Source organism: Jaculus jaculus, chromosome 5 (genome assembly GCF_020740685.1).
Source record: "Jaculus jaculus isolate mJacJac1 chromosome 5, mJacJac1.mat.Y.cur, whole genome shotgun sequence".
Taxonomy (NCBI): domain Eukaryota; kingdom Metazoa; phylum Chordata; class Mammalia; order Rodentia; family Dipodidae; genus Jaculus; species Jaculus jaculus.
In genome coordinates, this window is record NC_059106.1 from 105,200,460 (window position 1) to 105,223,139 (window position 22,680).

General features: G+C 44.5%; 1 protein-coding gene across 2 annotated transcripts in view; it reads left to right on the top strand.

Moving 5' to 3' along the window:
• The first annotated feature begins 1,202 nt into the window (after positions 1-1,202).
• The window catches only part of Marchf2 (membrane associated ring-CH-type finger 2), a 36,945-nt gene continuing 15,467 nt past the window's right edge, over positions 1,203-22,680 (top strand). For both annotated transcript variants that reach the window (XM_045151174.1, XM_004672201.2), the window contains exons 1-2: positions 1,203-1,349; positions 14,616-14,826. In XM_045151174.1, coding sequence (XP_045007109.1) covers positions 14,651-14,826 — 176 coding nt within the window. In that variant the 5' untranslated portion in view covers positions 1,203-1,349; positions 14,616-14,650. The remainder of the gene's footprint in view (positions 1,350-14,615; positions 14,827-22,680) is intronic.

A 22,680-nucleotide genomic window follows, 5' to 3' on the forward strand; every position in this document is an offset into this window, starting at 1 on the left:
TTGTGTCTGTTTGCCTTCTTTCATTCAGGTTATTTTTCCCCTCGCTTCTTTGTTCCACTCCCCGCTGGCCAGGGCACTTCAATAAAAATTTCCTGTTTTATCTTTTTTTCTTGGAGGTTGGGGGGTCGAGGCAGGATCTCACTCTAGCCCAGGCTGACCTGGAACTCTTTCTGTAGTCCCAGGCTGGCCTTGTACTCCTATCTCCGCCTCCCAAGTGCTTAGGGATTAAAGGCAGGCGCCACCATGACCAGCTTGCTTCTTTTTTTTTAATTTTAACTTTTTTCTTTTTTGAGGTAGGGTCCTGCTCTAACTCAGGCTGATTCACTGTGCAGTCTCAGGGTGGCCTTGAATTCACAGTGATCCTCCTACCTCTGTCTCCTAAATGCTGGGATTAAAGGTATGCACCACCATACCCAGTTTTGCCTTTTTTTTTTTTTTTTTTTTTTGGTTTTTCAAGGTAGGGTTTTGCTGTAGCTCAGAGATTCACTATGTTGTCTCACGGGGGCCTCAGACTCAAGGCGATCCTCCTACCTCTGCCTCCCAAGTGATGGGATTAAAGGCGTGCATCACTAAACCCGGATTTTACCTCATTTCTTTTTTTTTTTTTCTCAATTTTTATTAACATTTTCCATGATTATAAAAAGTATCCCATGATAATACCCTCCCTCCCCCCGACTTTCCCCTTTGAAATTCCATTCTCCATCATATCCCCTCCCCATCTCAATCAGTCTTTTTGCCTCATTTCTTAATGAATCTAAATGCATGAATGAAAAACGAAAAAATGATGTTGGTTTTTAGGCTCCCTCAATGGTATCCTAACCTACCTCTAGACTTCTGATTCTCCTCTGTGAAATGTGATCCTATGATTGATGTCTCCTTCCTCCAGCACTGATGAGACAAGTGAAGGAGCTGCTGACGAACACTTACAAATAACTTGGCAAGGGTCATACTGAATTCTGTACTGATTTTATCAATACACGCCCGCGTTCTGCAGGAGGCGCAGTTTTTCTCCAGCCCAGGATAGGAATGGCAGACGGGGCGGGGCCAATTGCGGGGACGGACAGTACAGGGCAAGGACGGAGTCCGAAGAGGTGCCGCGGCCTGTACCGCCCAGGACGTCCCCACCACCTCTGGTCCCTCCTCCTCGGGCGGCGTGTGCACAATGATTGGTCAATACTGGCGAGTGGCGTTCTCCATTGGCCCGCGGGGCTGTCGGCTAGGCGGGCGGTGCCCGGACGCAGGTGCTGGCCGCAGCGGAGCGAAGGGCTCTGACAGGCCAGGCCGGGCCGGGACCCCGGCTAGGGAGAACCTAGGGGCCTGCGTGGGCGCCCGGCCCGGCCGCGGAGCAGGTAAGCATGGATGGCGGGTCAGGCATGAGGACTCTGGCGGGTCTGGGGCTCCCGAATTCAAGGCCCGACCTCGAACCGCGGACGGTACTCTGGGCTTGGACCCTTGGCCTCAGCCTGGACCGCAACGCAGGGACCTCAGTTTCGAGGACTGCAAGAGGTTTGCGAGCCTCGGCACCACAGTAGGCTTTGCTCTGAGCCTCGGTTTCCCTTTTTGTAAATTGGGTCACCCCAAAGCGAACCTGACTTAGGAAGAAAGCACCCATCCTAAAGTAATAAGTAGCTAATGTCTTACGGTAACTTCTTCCTTCAGAGGGGCTTTGTCTGGATGGTAGTAAATATTTTACAAGGCTGTCCAGAGTGTATTGGATTGGAAATGGTGTTCAGAACAGTAGTTTATGTGGTGTGACGGAAACCATACTGGGTGGAAGTAGTAGAAATGGTTCCTGTGATCCAAATGAAATTGAGGCTCAGAGAAGTTAGGTCCCTGTCTGTCCAGAGCTGCACAGCAAATAAGCAGAACTGGTATGTTTAGAACCTAGTTTCTGAGCTGGGGGATGTAGCTCAGGTGGTAAAGAGCTTGGCTAGCATAGCATGGATGAAACCCTGCGTTCCATCCCTAGCACTGCATAACTGTGATACATGATACCCTGTTCAAACTCGGGAGGCAGAGGTAGGAGGATAGCTGTGAATTCAAGGCCACCCTGAGAGTACATAGTGAATTCCGGGACAGGCTGAGCTAGAGAGTGAGACACTACCTCGAAAAACCAAACAAAACAAACAAACAAACAAAAAAAAACAAAACAAAACAAAAAAAAAACAACACGAGCTTGAGCTGGGCATATGGTGGCGCACACCTTTAATCCCAGCACTTGGGAGGCAGACGTAGGAAGATCGCCGTGAGTTTGAGGCCACCCTGAGACTACATAGTGAATTCTAGGTCAGCTGGAGCTAGAGTGAGACCCTGCCTCAAATTAAAAAAAAAACAAACAAAAAAAACCTGAGCTTGGCTTCTGGTGCAGAGCCATGAGGAAGGGCACACAGTAGCTCAGCAGCCTGTTGATAGAATTAAAATTTAGTAGGCTGCACATGTATTCTAACAAATAATGATGAACATATTATTTTTTTGTCTCTGCCTCCTTGCATTATAGGTGTGTACCACTTATGTAGATGCTGGGGATCTGAATTCAGGTCCTCCTGCTTGTGTAGCAAGCACTTTACCAATTGAGCCATCTCACCAGCCCTGGAGATGTCTTCCAGGAGACATAGTACACTTGCATTATGCATGAAGTCCTGGGTTTAATGTCTATTACTGAAGAAAGAGGTGGAGAGAAAGACATGAATGAGTTTCAAAGAAGCAAAATAACTTGAACTAGGACTTACAACCTCAGTGGCAGAGCCAGGTTTGAAAGCATATAGTTCATTGGGCATGGGGGTACACATCAATTTTATCTTAGCTACTTGAGAGGCTAAAGCAGGAAGACCAAAATTAAAAAAAAAGGGGGGTGGCTAGAGAGATGGCTTAAGCAGTTAAGGTGCTTGTTTGCAAAGGCAAAGGACTCAGGTCCAATTTCCCAGGACCCACATAAGCCAGATGCACAAGGTTGTGCATGCATTTGGAGCTCATATGCAGTGGCTGGAGGCCCTGGCATACCACACCCATTCTCATATATTCTCTCTTTCTCCCTCCCTTCCTCTCTCTCTCTCTCTCTTTCTGCCTCTTATTCTCTCTTTCTCTCTTACCCTCTTGAAATAAATACATTTGTGCAAATGAACTCCAGACGCATGCACCCCCTTGTGCATCTGGCTAACGTGGGTCCTGGGGAGTCAAGCCTTGAACTGGGGTCCTTAGGCTTCACAGGCAAGCGCTTAACCGCTAAACCATCTCTCCAGCCCAGTTTTTTCCTTTTTTTAACCCAACAGAATATCCTAGATTATGTATCTGTCTATCTGTATGTAATAACTTAGTTAGAGCTTACTCATTCTCTTTAATAGTTACATATATTCTCTAGTATGACTATATCATGGTTTATTCAACATATAATGGGTTTTGCCCCAGTCTTTCATTATTACAAAAATGATTCAGCTTTTAATCCTAGCACGTGGGAGCTAGGAGGATTGCTGTGAGTTTGAGGTCAGTCTGGGACTACAGAGTGAGTTCCAGGTCAGCCTGGGCTAGAGTGAGACTCTATCCACGCCTCCCCCCACCAAAGAACATTCAATAAATTAAAAAAAAAACAAACTATTTATTTGCATGTGCATGAGTGTGGGTATACCTAGATCTCTTACTGCTGTAAGTAAGTGCCTATTTGGCTTTATATCTGTGGCTAGAAAATTGAACCTGAGCCAACAGGCTTTGCAAGCAAATGTCTTTAACCTCTGTACCATCTTCTAAGTTTCCCCAATCTTCATGCATATATGTGTGTGCATGTGTATAGGGTTATGTATATGTGCATGTATCTATGTATATATAAATATATGTGCACACAAAAAAAATGTAAGGAGAAAACAATACTAGGGGCTGTAGAGATGACTCAGGAGATAAAGTGCTTGTTATACAAGCATAGTACCTGAGTTAAGATACCCAGAACCCATGTAAAGCCATCTAATCCCAGCTCACTTGTATCCAGAAGAGAGGTGGAGACAGGAATCTCATGGAAGCTGGTGGGCAAGTTAGCCTGGTGAATTGAATATAGCAGTGAAAATGAGACCTTACTTCAAAGGTAGAAGGCAAGGACTGGCATCTGAGGTTGTTATCTGACCTTCTCCACATGCACACCATGGCACATGAGTATCTCCCCCTCACCACCACCACACACGCATAAAGAATGGGAAGACAAGCATGGTTAAACAAGTGAATGAACAAATGTAGCATTTCAGAAAGGAGACCCCAAACAGTGAGGTGGGTATTGTGGTTATCTATGGCTGTTTTTTTTTTTTTTTTTTTTTTTTTTGAGGTAGGGTCTCACTCTAGCCCAGGCTGACCTGGGATTTACTATGGAGTCTCAGGGTAGCCTTGAACTCACGGCAATCCTCCTACCTCTGCTTCCCAAGTGCTGGGATTAAAGGCGTGCACCACCACGCCCGGCTATCTATGGCATTTTAACAAGAATGTCAGGGAGAGCTATTTTAGGAAGGTGACCTGTGAAGGGGACACTTATCAACTGCCAACTATTTGAAGTTCAGTGAGATGATTAATCTGTCGGCAGATTGCTTGGCATAGTACACAATGTTTAATAAACCTGGCACTGGGGAAATAGCTAAGCAGCTCAGAGCACTTGCTGTGTGAACATAAGGACCTGAGTTTAGTCTCCAGTGCCAATATAAAAAGCTGTGCAGGCTGTATATGCCTGTATACCCAGTACTAAGCATGTAGAGACAGAAGGGTTGCTGAGGCTCACAGGTCTGCTAGTCTAATTGAAAAACAGCTCCAGGCTCAGTAAGACACTCTTGTCTTAGAGACACATGGGGTACACACGTCTGTACACACATGGGCATATACTACATATACACATCACAATGTTACACACATGCTAAATTTTTTGTGGGTTTTTTTTTGTGGTAGAATCTCACTGTAGTCCAGGCTGACCTGGAACTCACTCTGTATGTATTCCCATGTTGGCCTTGAACTCACAACAGTCCTCTTAAGGCCTGTGCCACCATGCCCAGCCACACTCTATAAATTTTTTTAAACTTATGCTGATGTTACTTTTTGTTTGCTTTCTGCTTTTTAAACAATTATTTAGCTAGGTGTGATGGTGTACGCCTTCAATCTTAGCACTTGGGAGGCAGAGGTAGGAGGATTGATGTGAGTTCAAGGCCTCCCTGAGACTACACAGTAAATTCCAGGTCAGCCTGGGCTAGAGCAAGATCCTACCTTGAAAAACCAAAAAAAAAAAAAAAAAGTTTAAAAATATTTATTTATTTGAGAAAGATTGGAGACAAGAGGCAGGTAAAGAGAGAGAGAAAATGGCCTCAAGCCACTGCAAACAATCTCCAGACACATGCCCCATCTTGTACATCTGGCTTTTTGTGGATACTGGGGAATTGAACCTGAGTCCTTTGGCTTAATAAAGGCAAGCACCTTAAACTGCTAAGCCATCTCTCCAGCCCCCAAAAATGTTTTTAAAAATATTAAGTTGTTTTTAAATCATTTATTTGAGAGAGAGAGAGAATGGGCATGCCAGGACCTCTAGCCACTGCAAATGAACTCCAGATGTTTGCACCACCTTGTACATCTGACTTACATGGGTACTGGGGAATCAAACCTGGGTCCTTAGGCTTCATAGTCAAGTACTTTAACTGCTAATCCATCTCTCCTGCCCTAGTTTTAACTTTTTAAAATATTTTTAGTTTTATTTATTTATTTATTTGACAGAGAGTGAGAGAATGGGCACACCAGGGCCTCTAGCCACTGCAAATGAACTACAGACACATGTGCCCCTTTGTGCATCTGGCTAACGTGGGTCCTGGAGAATCAAACCTGGGTCCTTTGGTTTTGCAGGCAAACGCCTTAACCACTAAACCATTCATTCAGCCCCCTAGTTATTTATTTATTTTAAATTTTTTGTTCATTTTTAATTATTTAGTTGAGAGCCACAGAGAAAGAAAGAGGCAGATAGAGAGAGCCACTGCAAATGAAGTACGCCCCCTTGTGCATCTGGCTAATGTGGGTCCTGGATAATCGAGGCTTGAACCGGGGTCCTTAGGCTTCACAGGCAAGTACCTAACTGCTAAGCCATCTCTCCAGCCCCTAGGTTTTATTTTTAAGATGAGTCTTTTTGTAGCTGAAGCTGGTCTTGAACACTGTGTAACTAATGATGACCTTGAACTCCATATCCTTGGGCCTCCACTTCCTGAGTGCCGAATGAAAGGCTTGGGAAACCATGCCTGATGGCGCTGTTACTATCTTGGCAGTTTATGGCTTGACATTAGTAGATTTACCAGCATTTGTGATTTTTTTTCCTCCAACAGTAGTTAATATACAAGAACTATGATTATTCTGTTATTCAAGGCAAGGTTTCACTCTAGCCCAAGCTATCCTGAAACTTACTGTATAGCCCCAGGCTGGCCTTGAGCTCATCATGATCCTCCTGTCTCACACTCCCAAGTTCTGGGACTAAAGGTGTGTGCCACTACTCCTAGATAATTATTCTATTGGTTTATTTTATTTTAATTTTAGAGTGAGAGAGAATTGGCACACCACAGTCTCAGCCACAGCAATCAAACTACAGATGTTCTCACCACCTAGTAGGCATGTGTGACTTTGCGCTTGCCTCAACTTTGTGTGTCTGGCTTATGTGGGATCTGGAGAGTCAAACATGGGTCTGTAGGCTTTGTAAGGAAGCTCCTTAACCTCTAAGCCATCTCTCTAGCCTCCCCCTTTTTAAAAATATTTTTTTGGGATAAGGTCTCACTCTTCCATGGGATATTGTTTCCAATTATGGAAGTTGTTAATTAAAATAAATAAATGTTTTCATAATAAGGTCTCACTCCAGCCCAGGTTGACCTGGAACTCACTCTATAGTTGCAGGTTAGCCTCAAACCCATAGCAATCTACTACTTCTGCTTCCTGACTGCTGGAATTAAAGGTGTGTGCCACCATGTCTCACATGGCTAATTATTATTATATGCACGATTTTAGAAATCTTAATTTCTCCTACCTTCTACTCAGGAGGTTGAGGCAAAAGGATTGTATAGGGCTGGAAAGATACCTGGGCGGTTAAGGCACTTCCTGTGCAAGCATGAGGGCCTGAGGAAGCCTGAAAGACTGATGGAGTTTGATCCCCAAGACTCACATAAAATATCTAGGTGTGGCCATGTGCTTATGTTACTCCACTCTCACAGAGGTGCAGAGACCTGAGAATGTATGGAAAGATCTAGAATCAGTAAGAGACTGTGGCTCAAAAAACAATCAAACTAGGTGTGGTGGTGCATGCCTTTAATCCCAGTGCTCGGGAGGCAGAGGTAGGAGGATCGCCAAGAGTTGAAGGCCACTCTGAGACTACATAGTGAATTCCAGGTCAGCCTAAGCTAGAGCAAGACCCTACCTCAAAAAAAAAAAAAAAAAAAAAAAAGAATCAGTGGGGCTGGAGAGATGGCTTAGCGGTTAAAGGCACTTGCTTACAAAGCTTGACCATCTGGGTTTGATTCCCTAGTACTCAAGTAAAGCCATATGCACAAAGTAGCACATGCACTTCCCCCTACACTTATAAATTAATTAATTAATTAATTAAAATATGGGACTGGAGAGATGGTTTACTGGTTAGGATACTTACCTACGAAGCCTGAGGACCCAAATTCAGTTCCCTAGTGCTCATGTAAACCAGATGCACAAGTTGCACATGCACCTGAAGTTTATTTGTAGTGGCTAAAGGCCTGGTGTGCCCATTCTCTCTCTCCTTCAAACAAATAAAAAATGTTTAAAAAAAAAGATTAAAACAGCTGGGCATGGTGGAACACGCCTTTAATCCTAGCACTTGGGAGGCAGCTGAAGGAGGATCTCCATGAGTTCAAGGCCACCCTGAAAATAACAGAGTGAATTCCCGGTTAGCTTGGGATAGAGTGGGATCCTACCTCGAAAAACAAAACAAAACAAAAAAAAGATTAAAATAAATGAGTCTAAGCTGGGCATGGTGGCTCACACCTTTAATCCAAGCACTTGGGAGGCAGAGGTAGGAGAATTGCTGAATACAAGGCAAGCCTGAGACTACATAATGAATCCAGGTCAGCCTGGGATAGAGACAGACCCTACCTCAAAAAACAAAAATAAAAATAATAAAATAACTGAATCTAAGTCAGGCATGGTGGCACATACCTTTAATTCCAGTACTTGGGAGGCAGAGGTAGGAGGATCACCATGAGTTTGAGGCCAACCTGGGACTACAAAGTGAATTCCAGGTCAGCCTGGACTAGAGTGAGACCCTAGCTCAAAAAAAGAGAGAGAGAGAGAAAGAAAGAAAGAAAGGGAAGAAGGAAAGAAGGAAGAAAGAAAAGAAAAAGAAAAAAATCAGCAGAAGATTTTGGCTCTGCTGTAGATATATCCCACCACAGATGAGCACATGGAGTGCTGCATAGGCACATACATGTGCATAACACATATACACACACAAGCCAAAAAACAAAAAGGTGGGGAGAGAGGCAGAGTGCTTTTTATTAATTTGTTTTGTTTGTTTTTGTTTTTCATGGTAGGGTATTGCTGTGGCTCAGGCTGACCTGGAATTTACTATGTAGTCTCAGGGTGGCCTCGAATTCATAGTAATCCTCCTACCTCTGCCTCCCCTTTGCCGGGATGAAAGGTACGCACCACTACACCCAGCTAGTAGAGTGCTTTTTTAACGTGTGAGACCCTGAGTTTCATCTCCAGTCCCACATAAAACTAGGTCTGGTGGCACACTCCTGTAAGCCCAACACTCTGGAAGTGGAGGCAGGAGGAGTGGAGGCTCAAGGTCATCTTCAGCTGTATAGCCTAGGTTACATGAGAACCTGCTTCAAAAAACAAAACAGAACAAAAACAACAAAAAGTGGGGTGGGGGGGGCTGGAGAGATGGCTTAGCTGTTAAGGCACTTGTCTGCAAAGCTAAAGGACCCAGGTTCAATTCTCCAGGACCCATGTAGCCAGATACACAAAGTGGCTCCTGCATCTGGAGTTCATTTGTAGCAGCTGGAGTCCCTGGGGCACCCATTCTCCCTCCCCCCTCTCTATCTCTCTCTTTCTGTCTCCCTCTCCTCAAATAAATAAATAAAAATAAAATGTTTTAAAGTAGCTAAAACAATCCCAAGGGCTGAGGAGATAGCTTATAGCTATGTGGGTTAAGTGCCTGCCTTGCAAACGAGAGGGCTTGAGTTCAAGCACCAGTGCTGTGTAAAATGCCAGGGGTGGGGATACATGAGTATAATCCCAGCATGAGGGAGGTAGAGATAGGAGGATCTATGGAGCTTGCTGGCCAGCCAGTCTACCTTAATTGATGAAATCTGGGCCAGTGAAAGGCCCTGTCTGAAAAATATGTGGACAGTGCTCCTGAAGATAATACTCATGGTTGTGTTCTGGTCTCCATATGCTTCCATATAAGTAAAGGCCTACACACACACACACACACACACACACACTTTCTCTCTCTCTCTCCCTCCCTCTCTCTCTCTCTCCCTCCCTCCCTCCCTCCCTCTCCCTCCCTCTCTCTCTTTCTCTCTTCAAAAGAGTTGCTAAAATCTATCCTTAAAGGGTCAGGAGAACTTTCTGATGATTCACTTAGAGGGCCCAGAAGCTTTCTGGCTGACTGCTGAGTTGAACAGTCTGGTTACAAGCACTGAGGACAATACTGTACACAACAGGACAGGCCTGGCTGATGCCCTACTATTATCTCAGATGCATAGCCTTCCTCCTGCCTTTGGCTGATACTTGCTTATCTGACCTACACTGGCTAGCCAAGAAGGGCATGCTGGGTTTCTGGCTGAGCTGTTCAGGGAACACTGAGCTGTCAACAGATTGTCACAGGGCAAAATAATAATAATAATAATAATAATAATAATAATAATAATAATTATTCACATGCTTTTGTCTATCTTTCTTTGGGTCTTTGATTTTGGCTAACGGAGTTGGTAAAAACAAACTTAGGACCTGAACATTATGTATGTGGCTACAGGTTTAGTCCTTGAAGACAAAGGTACTGGGGCTTGGACATAATGGGACCAGTAGGGCTGGAGAGATGGCTTAGTGGTTAAGCGCTTGCCTGTGAAGCTTAAGGACCCCGGTTCAAGGCTCGGCTCCCCAGGACCCGCATTAGCCAGATGCACAAGGGGGTGCATGCGTCTGGAGTTCGTTTGCAGTGGCTGGAGGCCCTGGCACACCCATTCTTTCTCTATATATATCTGCCTCTTTCTCTCTCTGTCTGTCGCTCTCAAATAAATAAATAAAAATAAACAAAAAAATTAAAAACATGGGACCAGTAATCCTTGGCTCCAGGGCACCTTGTACTGGTGTTTAAGGGGTCTCTGGATAGGCCCCTGTTACTTAGAATTCTCAGATCATCCAGACCTTATGGCACAGGCCTGTCCTGCCAGCTAATTTCAGCTGAAGCAAAAAGATCTGGACTTCAGCCAGGCATGGTGGTCCACGCCTTTTATCCTATCACTAAAGAGGCAAAAGTAGGAGGATCACTGTGAATTCAGGGCCACCCTAAGACTACATAGTGAATTCCAGGTCAGCCTGAGCTAGTGAGACTCTACCTCAAAAAATCAAACATAAAAAATAAATAAATAAAGGTCTGGACTTCAATATCTGCCTGGACTACAAAATAAGTTCCAGGCCAACTTGGGTAATCCAGTGAGACCCTGTTTCAAGAAATAAAAAGTGGGCTGGAGCGATGTCTCAGTGGTTAAGGCACTTGCCTGCAAAGCCTAGACCACAGTTCAATTCTCCAGGACCAACATAGAGGCAGATGCACAAGGTGGTATATGCATCTGTAGTCTTAAGTGGCTAGAAGCCCTGGCATGCCCATTCTCTTTGTCTCCTCTTTTCTCTTATCTTCTCTCTTTCTCTCTCTCTCTGCTTGCAAGTAATTAAAAAAAAAAAAGGACTGAAGAGATTGCATAGTGGTTAAGGCACTTGTCTGTGAAGACTAAGGACCCAGGTTTGATTCCCCAGTACATACATAAGCCATAGGCACAAGGTGGCACATGCATCTGTAGTTCCTTTGCAGTGGCTAGAGGCCCTGGCATACCCACTCTTTCTCTTTCCCCCTCTCTCTATCGCTAACAAATAAATAAAATAAATCGTTCAAAAGATGAAAAGCTGGGCATGGTGGTACACGCCTTTTATCCCAGCACTTGGAGGCAAAGGTAGGTGATTGCCATGAGTTCAAGGCACCCTGTGACTATGTAGAGTTCAAGGCACCCTGTGACTATGTAGTGAATTCCAGGTCAGCCTGAGCTAGAGTGAGACCCTACCTTGAAAAACCAAAAAAAAAAAAAAAAAGAAGAAGAAGAAGGAGGAGAAGGAGGAAGAAGAAGAAGAAGCTGGGTTTTGTGGCACACACCTTTAATCCCAGCACTCAGGAGGCTGGCATAGGAGGATTGCCATGAGTTTGAGGCCACCGTTAGAGTCCATAGTGAATTCCAGGTCAGCATCCGCTAGAATGAAACCTTACCTCAAAAAAAAAGGAAGAAAGAAAGAAAGAGAGCTGGAAACATGGTTTAGTGGTTAAGGCACTTGCCTGCAAAGCCAAAGGACCAAGGTTTGGTTCCCCAGGACCCACATAACCCAGAAGCATAAGGTGGTGCACATGTCTGGAGTTTGTTTGCAGCAGCTAGGTGCCCTGATGTGTCCATTTTCTCTCTCTCTCTCTCAAATAAATAAGTAAAAATAAAAAGAAAGAAAAAGTTATGGGAGGCTGTAGTATCACTATGAGTATCACCAGCTACCCTGGGCTGCAGTGTAAGTTTTGGGTCAGGCTGGGATAGAATGAGACCTGGCCTCAAAAAAAAAAAAAAAAAAGAGGGCTGGGCATAGTGGCACATGCCTTTAAACCCAACACTTGGGAGTCCAAGGAGGAGGATCATCATGAGTTCAATGCCACCCTGAGACTACAGTGAATTACAGGTCAGCCTGGCTAGAGCAAGACCCTATCTTAAAAAAAAAAAAAGCCAGATGAGATGATGCATACCTTTAATCCCAACACTCAGGAGGCAGAGGTAGGAGGGTTGCCATGAGTTCAAGGCCACCCTGAGACTACATAGTGAATTCCAAGTCAGCCTGGGCTAGAGTGAGACCCTATATCAAAACAGAGAGAGAGAGAGAGAGAGAGAGAGAGAGAGAGAGAGAGAGAAGAGAGGAGAGAGAGAGGGGGGAGAGGACTTAAGTCATCCAGAGCAAACTTTAGAATAGTTAGCCATTGTTTCCTATGATCTTTTGGGGACTGAGAACCTGGACTGTTTCTTCCAGAATGAACTGAGGTCCTCAGCAGTACACAAATGCTAGAATGATTTCGCCATTCTGATCTGTGAATGTAAAGCCAAGTTTCTAGCTCTATGCTTTGTTGTGGTGGTTTCTTTTTTTTTTTTTTGTGGTGCTGGGAATAAAATCCAGGGCCTTGAGCATGTTAGGCAAGCAGTCTACCACCAAGTTACAGACTTACTCCTTCTAGCTTTGTTTCTTTTAATATTTTAATTAATTAATTAATTTTAGATAGGGGCGGCAGGTAGAGACAGAGAGAATGGGCATTCCAGATCTCCAGCCATTGCGCCCCTTGTGTATCTGGCTTTATGTGGGCACTGGGGAATAGAACCTGGATCCTTAGGCTTTGCAATGACCCTACCTCAAAAAACAGCAGCTAAATCATCTCTTCAGCCCTCTTTTAAAAAAAATTTATTTGAGCCAGTCGTGGTGGCACACGCCTTTAATCCCAGCACTCGGGAGGCAAGGGTAGGAGGATCACCATGAGTTTGAGGCCACCCTGAGACTCCATAGTGAATTCCAGGTCAGCCTGAGCTAGAGTGAGACCCTACCTCGAAAAAAAAAAATTACTTGAGCTGGGTGTGGCGGCACACGCCTTTAATTCCAGTACTTAGGAGGCAGAGGTAGGAAGATTGTTGTGAGTTCAAGGCCACTCTGAGACTAAAGAATGAGATCCAGGTCACTCTGAGCTAGAGTGAGACCTTATCTCGGGAAAACCAAAAAAAAAAAAAAAAAAATATTTGAGCTGGGTTTGGTGGCACATGCCTTTAATCCCAGCACTGGGGAGGCAGAGGTAGGAGGATCACTGTGAGTTCAAGGCCACCCTGAGACTACATAGTGAATTCCAGGTTAGCCTGAGCTAGAGTGAGACTCTACCTCAAAAAACAAATAAACAAAAACTTATTTGAGAGACAAAGAGAAAGAGGCAGATATAATGGGCACACCAGGGCCTCTAGCCACTGCAAATGAACTCTGGATAGATGGTCCACCTTTTGTGCATTCCCCTTTACATGGGTACGGGGAATTTAGCCTGGGTCCTTTGGCTTTGCTGGCAAGTGCCTTAATTGCTGAGCCATCTCTCTTAACCTCCTTCTAGCTTTGTTTGTTGTGTGTGATGTGGTGTGCCTGTGGTGAGAGGCAGGCAAATGGAATATTGGGTGTCTTGCTCCATTTCTCATTTCTCTTCTGTCTGGTTTTGTTTTGAGCTGGAGTCTTTTCTTTTTTAGTCTCATTGTGGCACTTAGACAATTCTTGGGTCTCTGCACCATTGTGGGATTGGAGTTATAGGCATGCATGGTTATGCCCAGCTGTTTACATGGGATCTGGAGATTCCAACTTTGGTGGTCTTGGGCTTTCTCCAGTCCCCTCAGATCCTCACAGCTTGTGCAGTAAGCACACTTAACAACCAAGCCCATCTTAACAGCTCCCTTCTAGTTTTGTTCTGCTCCAGTTAAAGTCAGGTTGGTAGTTGGATGTGGCAGTGCCTAGTAGAAGTAGGAGGACCAGAAGTTCAAGGAATGAATTTGAGGCCAACCTGGGCTGCAGGAAACAATATCTGTTGTTTTTCTTAGACCACCACCCCCTCCCCAACAAACAAAACAAAAAGGCAGGTTGGTATGTTTTGGGTCTACCTCCAAGAATCCAGTCCTTGTAGAACAAGTCTTTATTACATGGTTAGTAGGATAGTATGGTTCTGACCCTGGAAAAGGCACACAGTAGGTACTTAATAACTGTCAACTGTTATTTCTATGTCTGGAAATAGGACATGAAAGTTGTTTTTAGCTTTGAAGGAAGGGCCGTGCCTATTTCCTAGAATTAGAATATAACCCAACCCCATTGTCCTCCAGGCCTGGCCTACGTTGGATACAGCTCATAGAGTTCTCATAGCTCCATTTTACATATGGGGCAACTGGAAGCTCAAAGAGGCAAGTCTCTCTCTCTCTCTCTCTCTCTTTTTTTTTTTTTTTTTTTTCCAGACGTAGGGTCTCACTCTAGCCTAGGCTGACCTGGAATTCACTATGTAGTCTCATGGTGGTCTTGAATTTATGGCAATTCTGCTACCCCTGCCTTCCAGCTACTGGGATTAAAGGTGTTCACCACCACGCCTGGCTCGCAAGTCTTTGTCTATAGTCCCTAGATCCCTGACAAGATCCAGGCATCGTGGCATAGGCCTGTTATCCCAGCATTCAGAAGGATAAGGTAGGAGGATCCTAAGTTCCAAGCTTGCCTGGGCTATGGCGTGAGACTAAAAAAGAAAAGACTCAACTGCTAATCTGTTGTTCTGACTACCTTTGATCTCACTGCTGGCCTCTCTGCAGGCTCCAGCGACCATGGGCCTGAGGCCCTGAGGACCATGACGACAGGTGATTGCTGCCACCTCCCAGGATCCCTATGTGACTGTTCTGGTAGCCCCGCCTTCTCCAAGGTTGTGGAGTCTACAGGCCTTGGGCCACCCCAGTATGTAGCACAGGTGACTTCAAGAGATGGTCGACTGCTCTCAACTGTCATCCGAGCCTTGGATACACCAAGGTGAGTGGTAACTGTTGTGCCCTCTTCTTTCTGGACTGAGTGATATCCTCCTAGTCTGGGGTCAGAAGTCTAATGGTCAAGAGATCAAGTGTGGGCTGGGGGTGTGGCTAGTAGACAGAATGCTCACCTAGCATGTGTGAAGCCCAGTGTTCTATCCCCAGCACCACATAACCTTGTGTGGTGGCACACGCCTGTAATCTCAGAACTTCAGTGGGCAGATTAGAAATTCAAGACCAGGGCTGGAGAGATGGCTTAGCGGTTAAGTGCTTGCCTGTGAAGCCTAAGGACCCCAGTTCGAGGCTCGGTTCCCCAGGTCCCACGTTAGCCAGATGCACAAGGGGGCGCACGCGTCTGGAGTTCGTTTGCAGAGGCTGGAAGCCCTGGCGCGCCCATTCTCTCTCTCTCCCTCTATCTGTCTTTCTCTCTGTGTCTGTCGCTCTCAAATAAATAAACAAAAAATTAAAAAAAAAAAAAGAAATTCAAGACCATCCTAAACTGTATATCATTTGATGCTAGTCTGGGTTACGTGAGACCCTATCAGAAAGAGAGATGCGTGTGCACACACCCACCCACCCACCCAGGTGGGTGAACACACCAAACAACCAGATGTGATGAAACACATCTATTATCTCAACACTTGGGATTCTGAGGCAAGAGGATTGCAAATTTAAGGCCAAACTGGGCTACAGAGTGAGTTTGAGAGCAGCATAGGTTACATAAGTGAGACTTAGTTTCTTTGTTTGTTTGTTTGTTAGAGGTGTGATCTGATGATAACCCAGGCTAACGTGGAATTCACTGTGCAGTCTAGGGTGGACTCAAATTTACAGCCATCCTCCTACCTCTGCCTCTGATGTGGTAGGATTAAAGATGTGTAACCAGCACACCCTGCTTTTTTTTCTTTTTCTTTTCCTTTTTTTTTGAGGTAGAGTCTCACTCTAGCCCAGAATGATCTCAAGTTCATAGCAATCCTCTTACTTTAGTCTCCTGAATGCTGGGATTAATGGTATGGGCCACCATGCCCAGCTGAGAGACCTTGATTCTAAATAAAAAATATATTTATTCATTCAACTGGGTTAGGGATGCAGAGTGATTGAATGCATGAAGCTTCGGGTTCTACCCCCATGTAGAAAATAGGAAAGATCTGATTTTCTATTAAAAAAAAAAAAGGGCAGCCAGGCGTGGTTCCACATGCCTTTAATCCCAGCACTCAGGAGGCAAAGGTAGGAGGATCGCTATGAGTTCAAGGCCACCCTGAGACTACATAGTGAATTCCAGGTCAGCCTGGGCTAGAGTGAAACCCTACCTTAAAAAAAAGGGGGGGGGCTGGGAAAATGGCTCAGTCAGTAAAGTATGTAAGTATGGGGACCTAGGGGTTTGTATTCTACTACCCAAGTAATTGTTAAGCAGTTGTGGCAGAGCTTGCCTGTAATCCCATTACTCAGGAGAAGCTGGCTAGTTAGACTAGTGAAATTTGTGAGTTTTGAAAGACCCTGTTTCAATAAGTAAGGAGGAAAGCAATAGAAGGATACATCTCACCTAATATTGACCTATAATTTCCATATATGTGTGTGCATACTTGCTTCATGTGTGTGCTCTCTCACACACACAAACATACATTAATGCCTCCACCCACCACACAGAGAAAAACTTCAATCTCCAGATTACTATAGGAAATCTGAAGATTATGTGTTGTCAAGTTTGCCTTGGGTTTCAGAGAAGCAGTACAGGGAGCAGTAAGAGTGAGGCTGTGAACTACAGCACCTGGGCTGATCCCCACTAAGTGCCTTTTTCTCCCTTAGGACTTGTTATTCTAGGTCTTTGAAATGGAAACACCTTTCCAAAATTGTTCTGAGAATCTGGTGTCATGGGGCTTGCTGCCTTGTGAGCATTCAGTAAACATGTAGATGTTTCTTGGTCCCTCATGAGGTTATGTTCTGATAAGCTCACTGTAAATTGAAAGAATCATATATTGAAAATACATTGAAGGGCTGGAGAGATGAATCAACAGCTAAGGCACTTACCTGCAAAGCCTGATGATCCAGGTTTGATTCTCCAGTACCCACGTAAAGCCAGATGCACAAAGTTATGCATACATCTGGAGTTTGTTTGCAGCAGCAAGAGGCCCTGGCTCACCCATTCTCATTAATTCTCTCTCTCTCTCTCTTTCTGTAGCAGACAGCCTCAAGTCGCTGAGATGAACCTCCAATCCAGACACAGTTTATGGGAGGAATGGCATTTATTTGAAGCTTACAGATCCAGGGGAAGTTCCATAATAGCAGAAGTTGGCCCCTTTTCACAGGGGCCATGCACAGAGAGAAAAGCCACCACTAAAAGCAAGCAAGCATACTCTAGGAACCCCAGGCAGGACTCAGGCACTTTGCATATTTTAGGCTGGAATTCCCCAAACACACCTCAGGGGTGGACCCTAGGGTCCAACGGTAGTGACAACTCCTCCAGCCAGACAGCTGGAGATCTAAGGAACTTTAATAATATCCTGAATCTATTGGGGGACATCTCAAACTATCACATTCTGCCCCTGGCCCTGAATAGATTCATAACCATCTCACATTGTAAATTGTATTCAGTCCAGTTTCAAAGGTCCCCATAGTCTTTAGCAACTTAAGATAGTTCCAAAGTCCCTAGTCTTATCTGAGATTTAAGACTGTCTCTTAACTGTGAGTCCTGTAAAATGAAAACAAATTATATACTTTCAACACATAAAGGCACAGAGTAAACATTTCCAATGGGTATAAGGCATAACAGGGAGAGACTGAAACAATGCAGACTCAACAACAATCAAGCAAACATCAAGTAGCCACAGTTCAAGTCTGATCAGACCCAGGGGAAGTTCCATAATGGCAGAAGTTGGCTCCTTTTCACAGGTCCATGCACAGAGAGAGTGAAAAGCCACCACCAAAAGCAAGCAAGCAAGCATATTCCAGGAACCCCAGGCAGAACTGAGGCAGTTCTCAGTAACCAGTGACTTGACAAACTCCAAACTTTCCAGTTTTGCCCCTCCAGCTGGGCTGAATAGCCGGAAAACTTCCATCATCCCAGGCCAACAGTGCCCCATGGTAGCCCTTGCACAGTCCTGGTATATCCAAAACATTTTCAAGCCTCCATGCAAACCACGGTCCATCTTCCAGTGGCTTTGTCAGCCTGTCAGGGTCATCATGCTATGCCTTACGTGGCTCCTGGAACTGTGCACATTTTATACACTACATGCATTAAAAAAATATATTTTATTTTTATTTATTTATCTGGGAGAAAAGGACAGAAACAGAGAGATAGACAGAATGGGCACACCAGGGCCTCTAGCCACTGCAAACAAACTTCAGATGCATGCCTCACCATGTGCATCTGGCTTATGTGGGATCTAGAGTATCAAACCTGGGTCCTTAGAACTCATAGGCAAGCACCTTAACCATTAATCCATCTCGCCAGCCCAACATTTTTTTATGCTTCCAAAACCAATACCACATGTGCAGGACACAGCCATATTCTTAATTCAGGGACAAAATAAATTGTAACCTTGAAGAGGGTGTTCCTTCTTTTCAGATCTCTCAAAAAGAGTTTGCATTCCTACCATGTAGTTTTTCTGGAATGGAATCACCTCAGGCATTTTCTCCATTGTTTTAATGTAAAGTAGTTAGGCCATCTTCTGTAAGATTGCTAATGTGTTTGACAATAGCAACTTTAGTAACCTAAATCCAGTCTCTGTGCCAATAAATTTTAAACTTGTTTTATTAGTCTTTCCAACTTAAAAAATCTTAAATCTTCCAGACCTGTATCTTTAGCCAAGCACATCAACCCATTACCAATTTAACCTTGATCAAACTGTCTAGGCATAGATAGCAGAATACAACCAGCCCTTAAGCCAGTAGCCTAGTTCCAACAAAGTTCTCTGTAGTGTTTCCTTCTCCTTAGAATCTTCATAAACTGAGCCTCCAAACACAATTCTCTTTGCACTTATTATTTTCAAACTCTCATCAGTATAGTCCAAAATACTTGGCTTACCACTCTAGAGGGTATCTTCAGTTGCAAGCATCAAGTTTCTCATTCCTCCAGCACACAAGTTCCAAAAGACCAAAATCCACATGGCCAGATTCATCTCAGCAACCCTGTTCCTTGGTACCATTTCTATAGCAGACTGCCTCAGGTCGCTGGGATGAACCTCCAAACCAGACAGTTTATGGTAGGAATGACATGAATCTATTTGGAGACATCTATTCAAACTACCACATTCTCTCTGCAAATAAATATAATTTTAAAAAATCAAATGCTTTGAAAAGCATGGTCTTGCACAAACCTGTATTCCCAACTACTTGGGAAGCTGAAGCAGGAGGATGGAAGGTCTAATGCCTTCTGGGACTACAGTGAGTTGAGGGCCAGAAAGAGGGCTAGGTGGGCTTGGTGGTATATGCCTTTAATCCCAGCACTTGGGAGGCAGAGGTAGGAGAATCACCATGAGTTCAAAGCCACCCTGAGAGTACATAGTGGATTCTGTGTCAGTCTGGGCTAGAGTGAAATCCTACCTTGAAAAACCAAAAGGGGGGCCCCTAAGAGCTAGGCATGGTACTGCACATCTTTAATCCCAACACTCAGGAGTCAGAGGTAGGAAGATCGCCATGAGTCTGAGACCACCCCAATACAACATAGTGAATTCCAGGTCAGCTTGGGCTAGAGTGAGACCCTACCTCAAAAAAAAAAAAAAAAAAAAAAAAAAAAAAAAGAGGGCTGAATGTAATTCCTTGGTAGAGGACTTGCCTAGCATACAGGAATCCTTGGGTTTGATTCCTAGCATCTTGTAAACCAGGCAGGTATGGTAGTGTACTTCTGGAATCTTAACACTTGCAAGGTAGAGGCAGGAGTAGAAATTCATGGTCATCCCTGGCAACATTGTGTGTTGAAGCCAGCCTGGGATGCATGAGATCCTTTGTCAAAAAGAAAAACAAAACAAATAAATAAACAAAAAGTCTTGAGATCCCTGTCCACCATTGTTTCAGTGACCCAATCCTTTATCCAGGCTGTTGCTGGTATCCCCACCTGGCTTTATTCCTGATATCCTGCCCTCTAGGGCTACATTTTCTTTGCTTGTGGTGTGTGTGTGTGTGTGTGTGTGTGTGTGTGTGTGTGTGTGTATTTGTGAGTGCAGAGGTTGATATCAAGTGTATCCCTCTGTTGCTCCATCTTATCTATTTATTTTGGTTTTTCAAGGTAGGGTTTTACTGTAGCCCAGGCTGACCTGAAATTTACTATGTAGTCTCAGGGTGTCCTTGATAGTTGTTTTTTTTTTCTTTTTTTAATTTTGTTTGCTTATTTATTTGAGAGTGACAGAGGCAGAGAGGGAGAGAGAGAGAGAGAGAATGGGCATGCCAGGGCCTTTGGCCACTGCAAACGAACTCCAGACACATGCGCCCCCTTGTGCATCTGGTTAACGTGGGTCCTGGGGAATTGAACCTTGAACCGGGGTCCTTAGGCTTCACAGGCAAGCGCTTAACCGCTAAGCCATCTCTCCAGCCCCCTTTTTTAATAGTTTTTTTTTTTTTAAATTTTGTTTTCTTATTTATTTGAGAGCGACAGACAGAGCAAGAAAGAGGCAGAGAGGGAGAGAGAGAGAGAGAATGGGCTCAGGGTGGCCTTGAACTCAGCGTGACCCTCCTACCTCTTCCTCCCTAGTGCTGGGATAAAAGGTGTGCACTACCATGCCTGGCTTCCATCTTATTTACTGAGACAAGTTCTCTCCCTGAACTCACAGCTCATTAATTCAGCTGGACTAGCTGTCCTGCTTGCCCTGGGAACCTGTCTCTTTCTGCCTGTGCAGTTGCAGGATTATAGGGACATGGCTTTATGTGTGTACTAGGAATATATATTCAGGTTCTTAGGTTGCACCTGCTGAGCCATCACCCTAGCCCCAGGTTCCATTTCCTTTTTTGGCTCACTTTTTTCCTCATCCTTGTTCTCCTCTTCTTCCTTAAACTCCTCCCCTCCCCACTCTGCTTTTTGTTTCTCTGCGTCTCACAAAGTGAACATTGTTTGTGAACGTATGTAGCCCAAGCTATTTTGAAACTTTTGATCCTGTCTCAGCCCCTACTTGGTGGAGTTACAGGCATGTACCACCATGTCTGGCTCTCTTTATTTGAGAGAGAAAGAGGCAGATAGATAAATAGATGGTAGATAGATAAACAGATAGATGGGGGGGGGAGAGAGAGAGAGAGAGAGAGAGAGAGAGAGAGAGAGAGAGAGAAAATGAATAGATGTTCTAGGGTGTGTAGCCACTACAAACAAACTCCAGACCCTTTGAGCCACCTAGTGCATCTGGCTTACGTGGTACTGTGAAATTGAACCTGGGTCCTTAGGCTTCACAGTCAAGTACCTTAACCACTAAAAACATCATTCCAGGGCTGGAGAGATGGCTTAGCGGTTAAGTGCTTGCCTGAGAAGCCTAAGGACCCCGGTTCGAGGTTCGGTTCCCCAGGTCTCACGTTAGCCAGATGCACAAGGGGGCGCACGCGTCTGGAGTTCGTTTGCAGAGGCTGGAAGCCCTGGCGCGCCCATTCTCTCTCTCTCCCTCTGTCTTTCTCTCTGTGTCTGTCACTCTCAAATAAATAAATAAATAATTTAAAAAAAAACATCATTCCAACCCATCTCTTTAAAAATTTTTATTTATTTGAAAGGAGACAGTGAGAATGAATGGGGTGCCAGAGCCTCTTGCCGCTTCATAATGAACTCCAGATGCATGTGCCACTTTGTGAATCTGTTATGTGTGCTGGGGAATTGAAACTGGACCATCAGGCTTTGCAAGCAAGTGCCTTTAACCACCACTAAGCTATTTCTCTAGACCCTCTCTCCCTAATTTTTCTTGCACCTAAAGTGGTATCTAGACATCACTACCAAGGCTGTAGGCATCCACCCACTGCCTCCCTTCTGTCTCCTTTTTTTGTTTGTTTGTTTTTTTGAAGTATGGGTCACCCCCCTAGTGCAAACTGGATTAAAGACATGCACCACCATGCCTGGATCCATCTATATCCTTTGTGCTATTTCTTTGTCACAATGCCATGTGCACATACCTGAGGAAGATGATGTGCAGCAGGCAAGAATACTCAAGCCATGGAAACTCCTTGGATTCTGAATAATCTGGCTTTCTGGCTGTATGAATTTGCACAAAGGAGTCACAGTTCCTCCAGGGCTCTCTCTTCTGAGTTTCATGTAGCCCAGGCTGGCTTCAAACTCACTGCATAGAATAAGATGACCTTGAGCTCCTAACCTCCCTGATTTTGTCTCCTGGGATTAAAGTCATGAGTTGCCATATCCAGCTGTTGTATTAATTCACTAATTTATTTATTTAGAGATAGGCAGGCCTCAACTTTGCTGTATAGCAGAAGATGACCTGGAACTTCTGATCCTCTTGCCTCCACCTCCTGAGTGCTTGGATTACATGAGTAGACCACTACACCTGGTGCTAAGGATCAAATCCAAAGCTTCATGGATTTTTTAATTTTATTTATTTGTTTGCAGAGAAAGAGAAGGAATAGGCCTCTAGCCACTGCAAATGCACCACTGGTTTTATGTAGGTACTGGGGAATCAAACCCAGGTCATTAGGCTTTGCAGGTAAGCACCTTAACTGCTGAACCATCTTTTCAGTCCAAGTTTCATGGATTTTTAAAAAATATGTTGATATTTGACTAGTGTATAAATATACACTTTATTTTATTTATTTATCTGTGTGTTTGTTACAGAGAGAAAGGGAAAGAGATTGGGAATGCAAATGAACTCCAGGTGCACGTACTGCCATGTGCATCTGCCTTACGTGGGTACTGGAGAAATCAAACTGGTCCTTAGGCTTTGCAGGC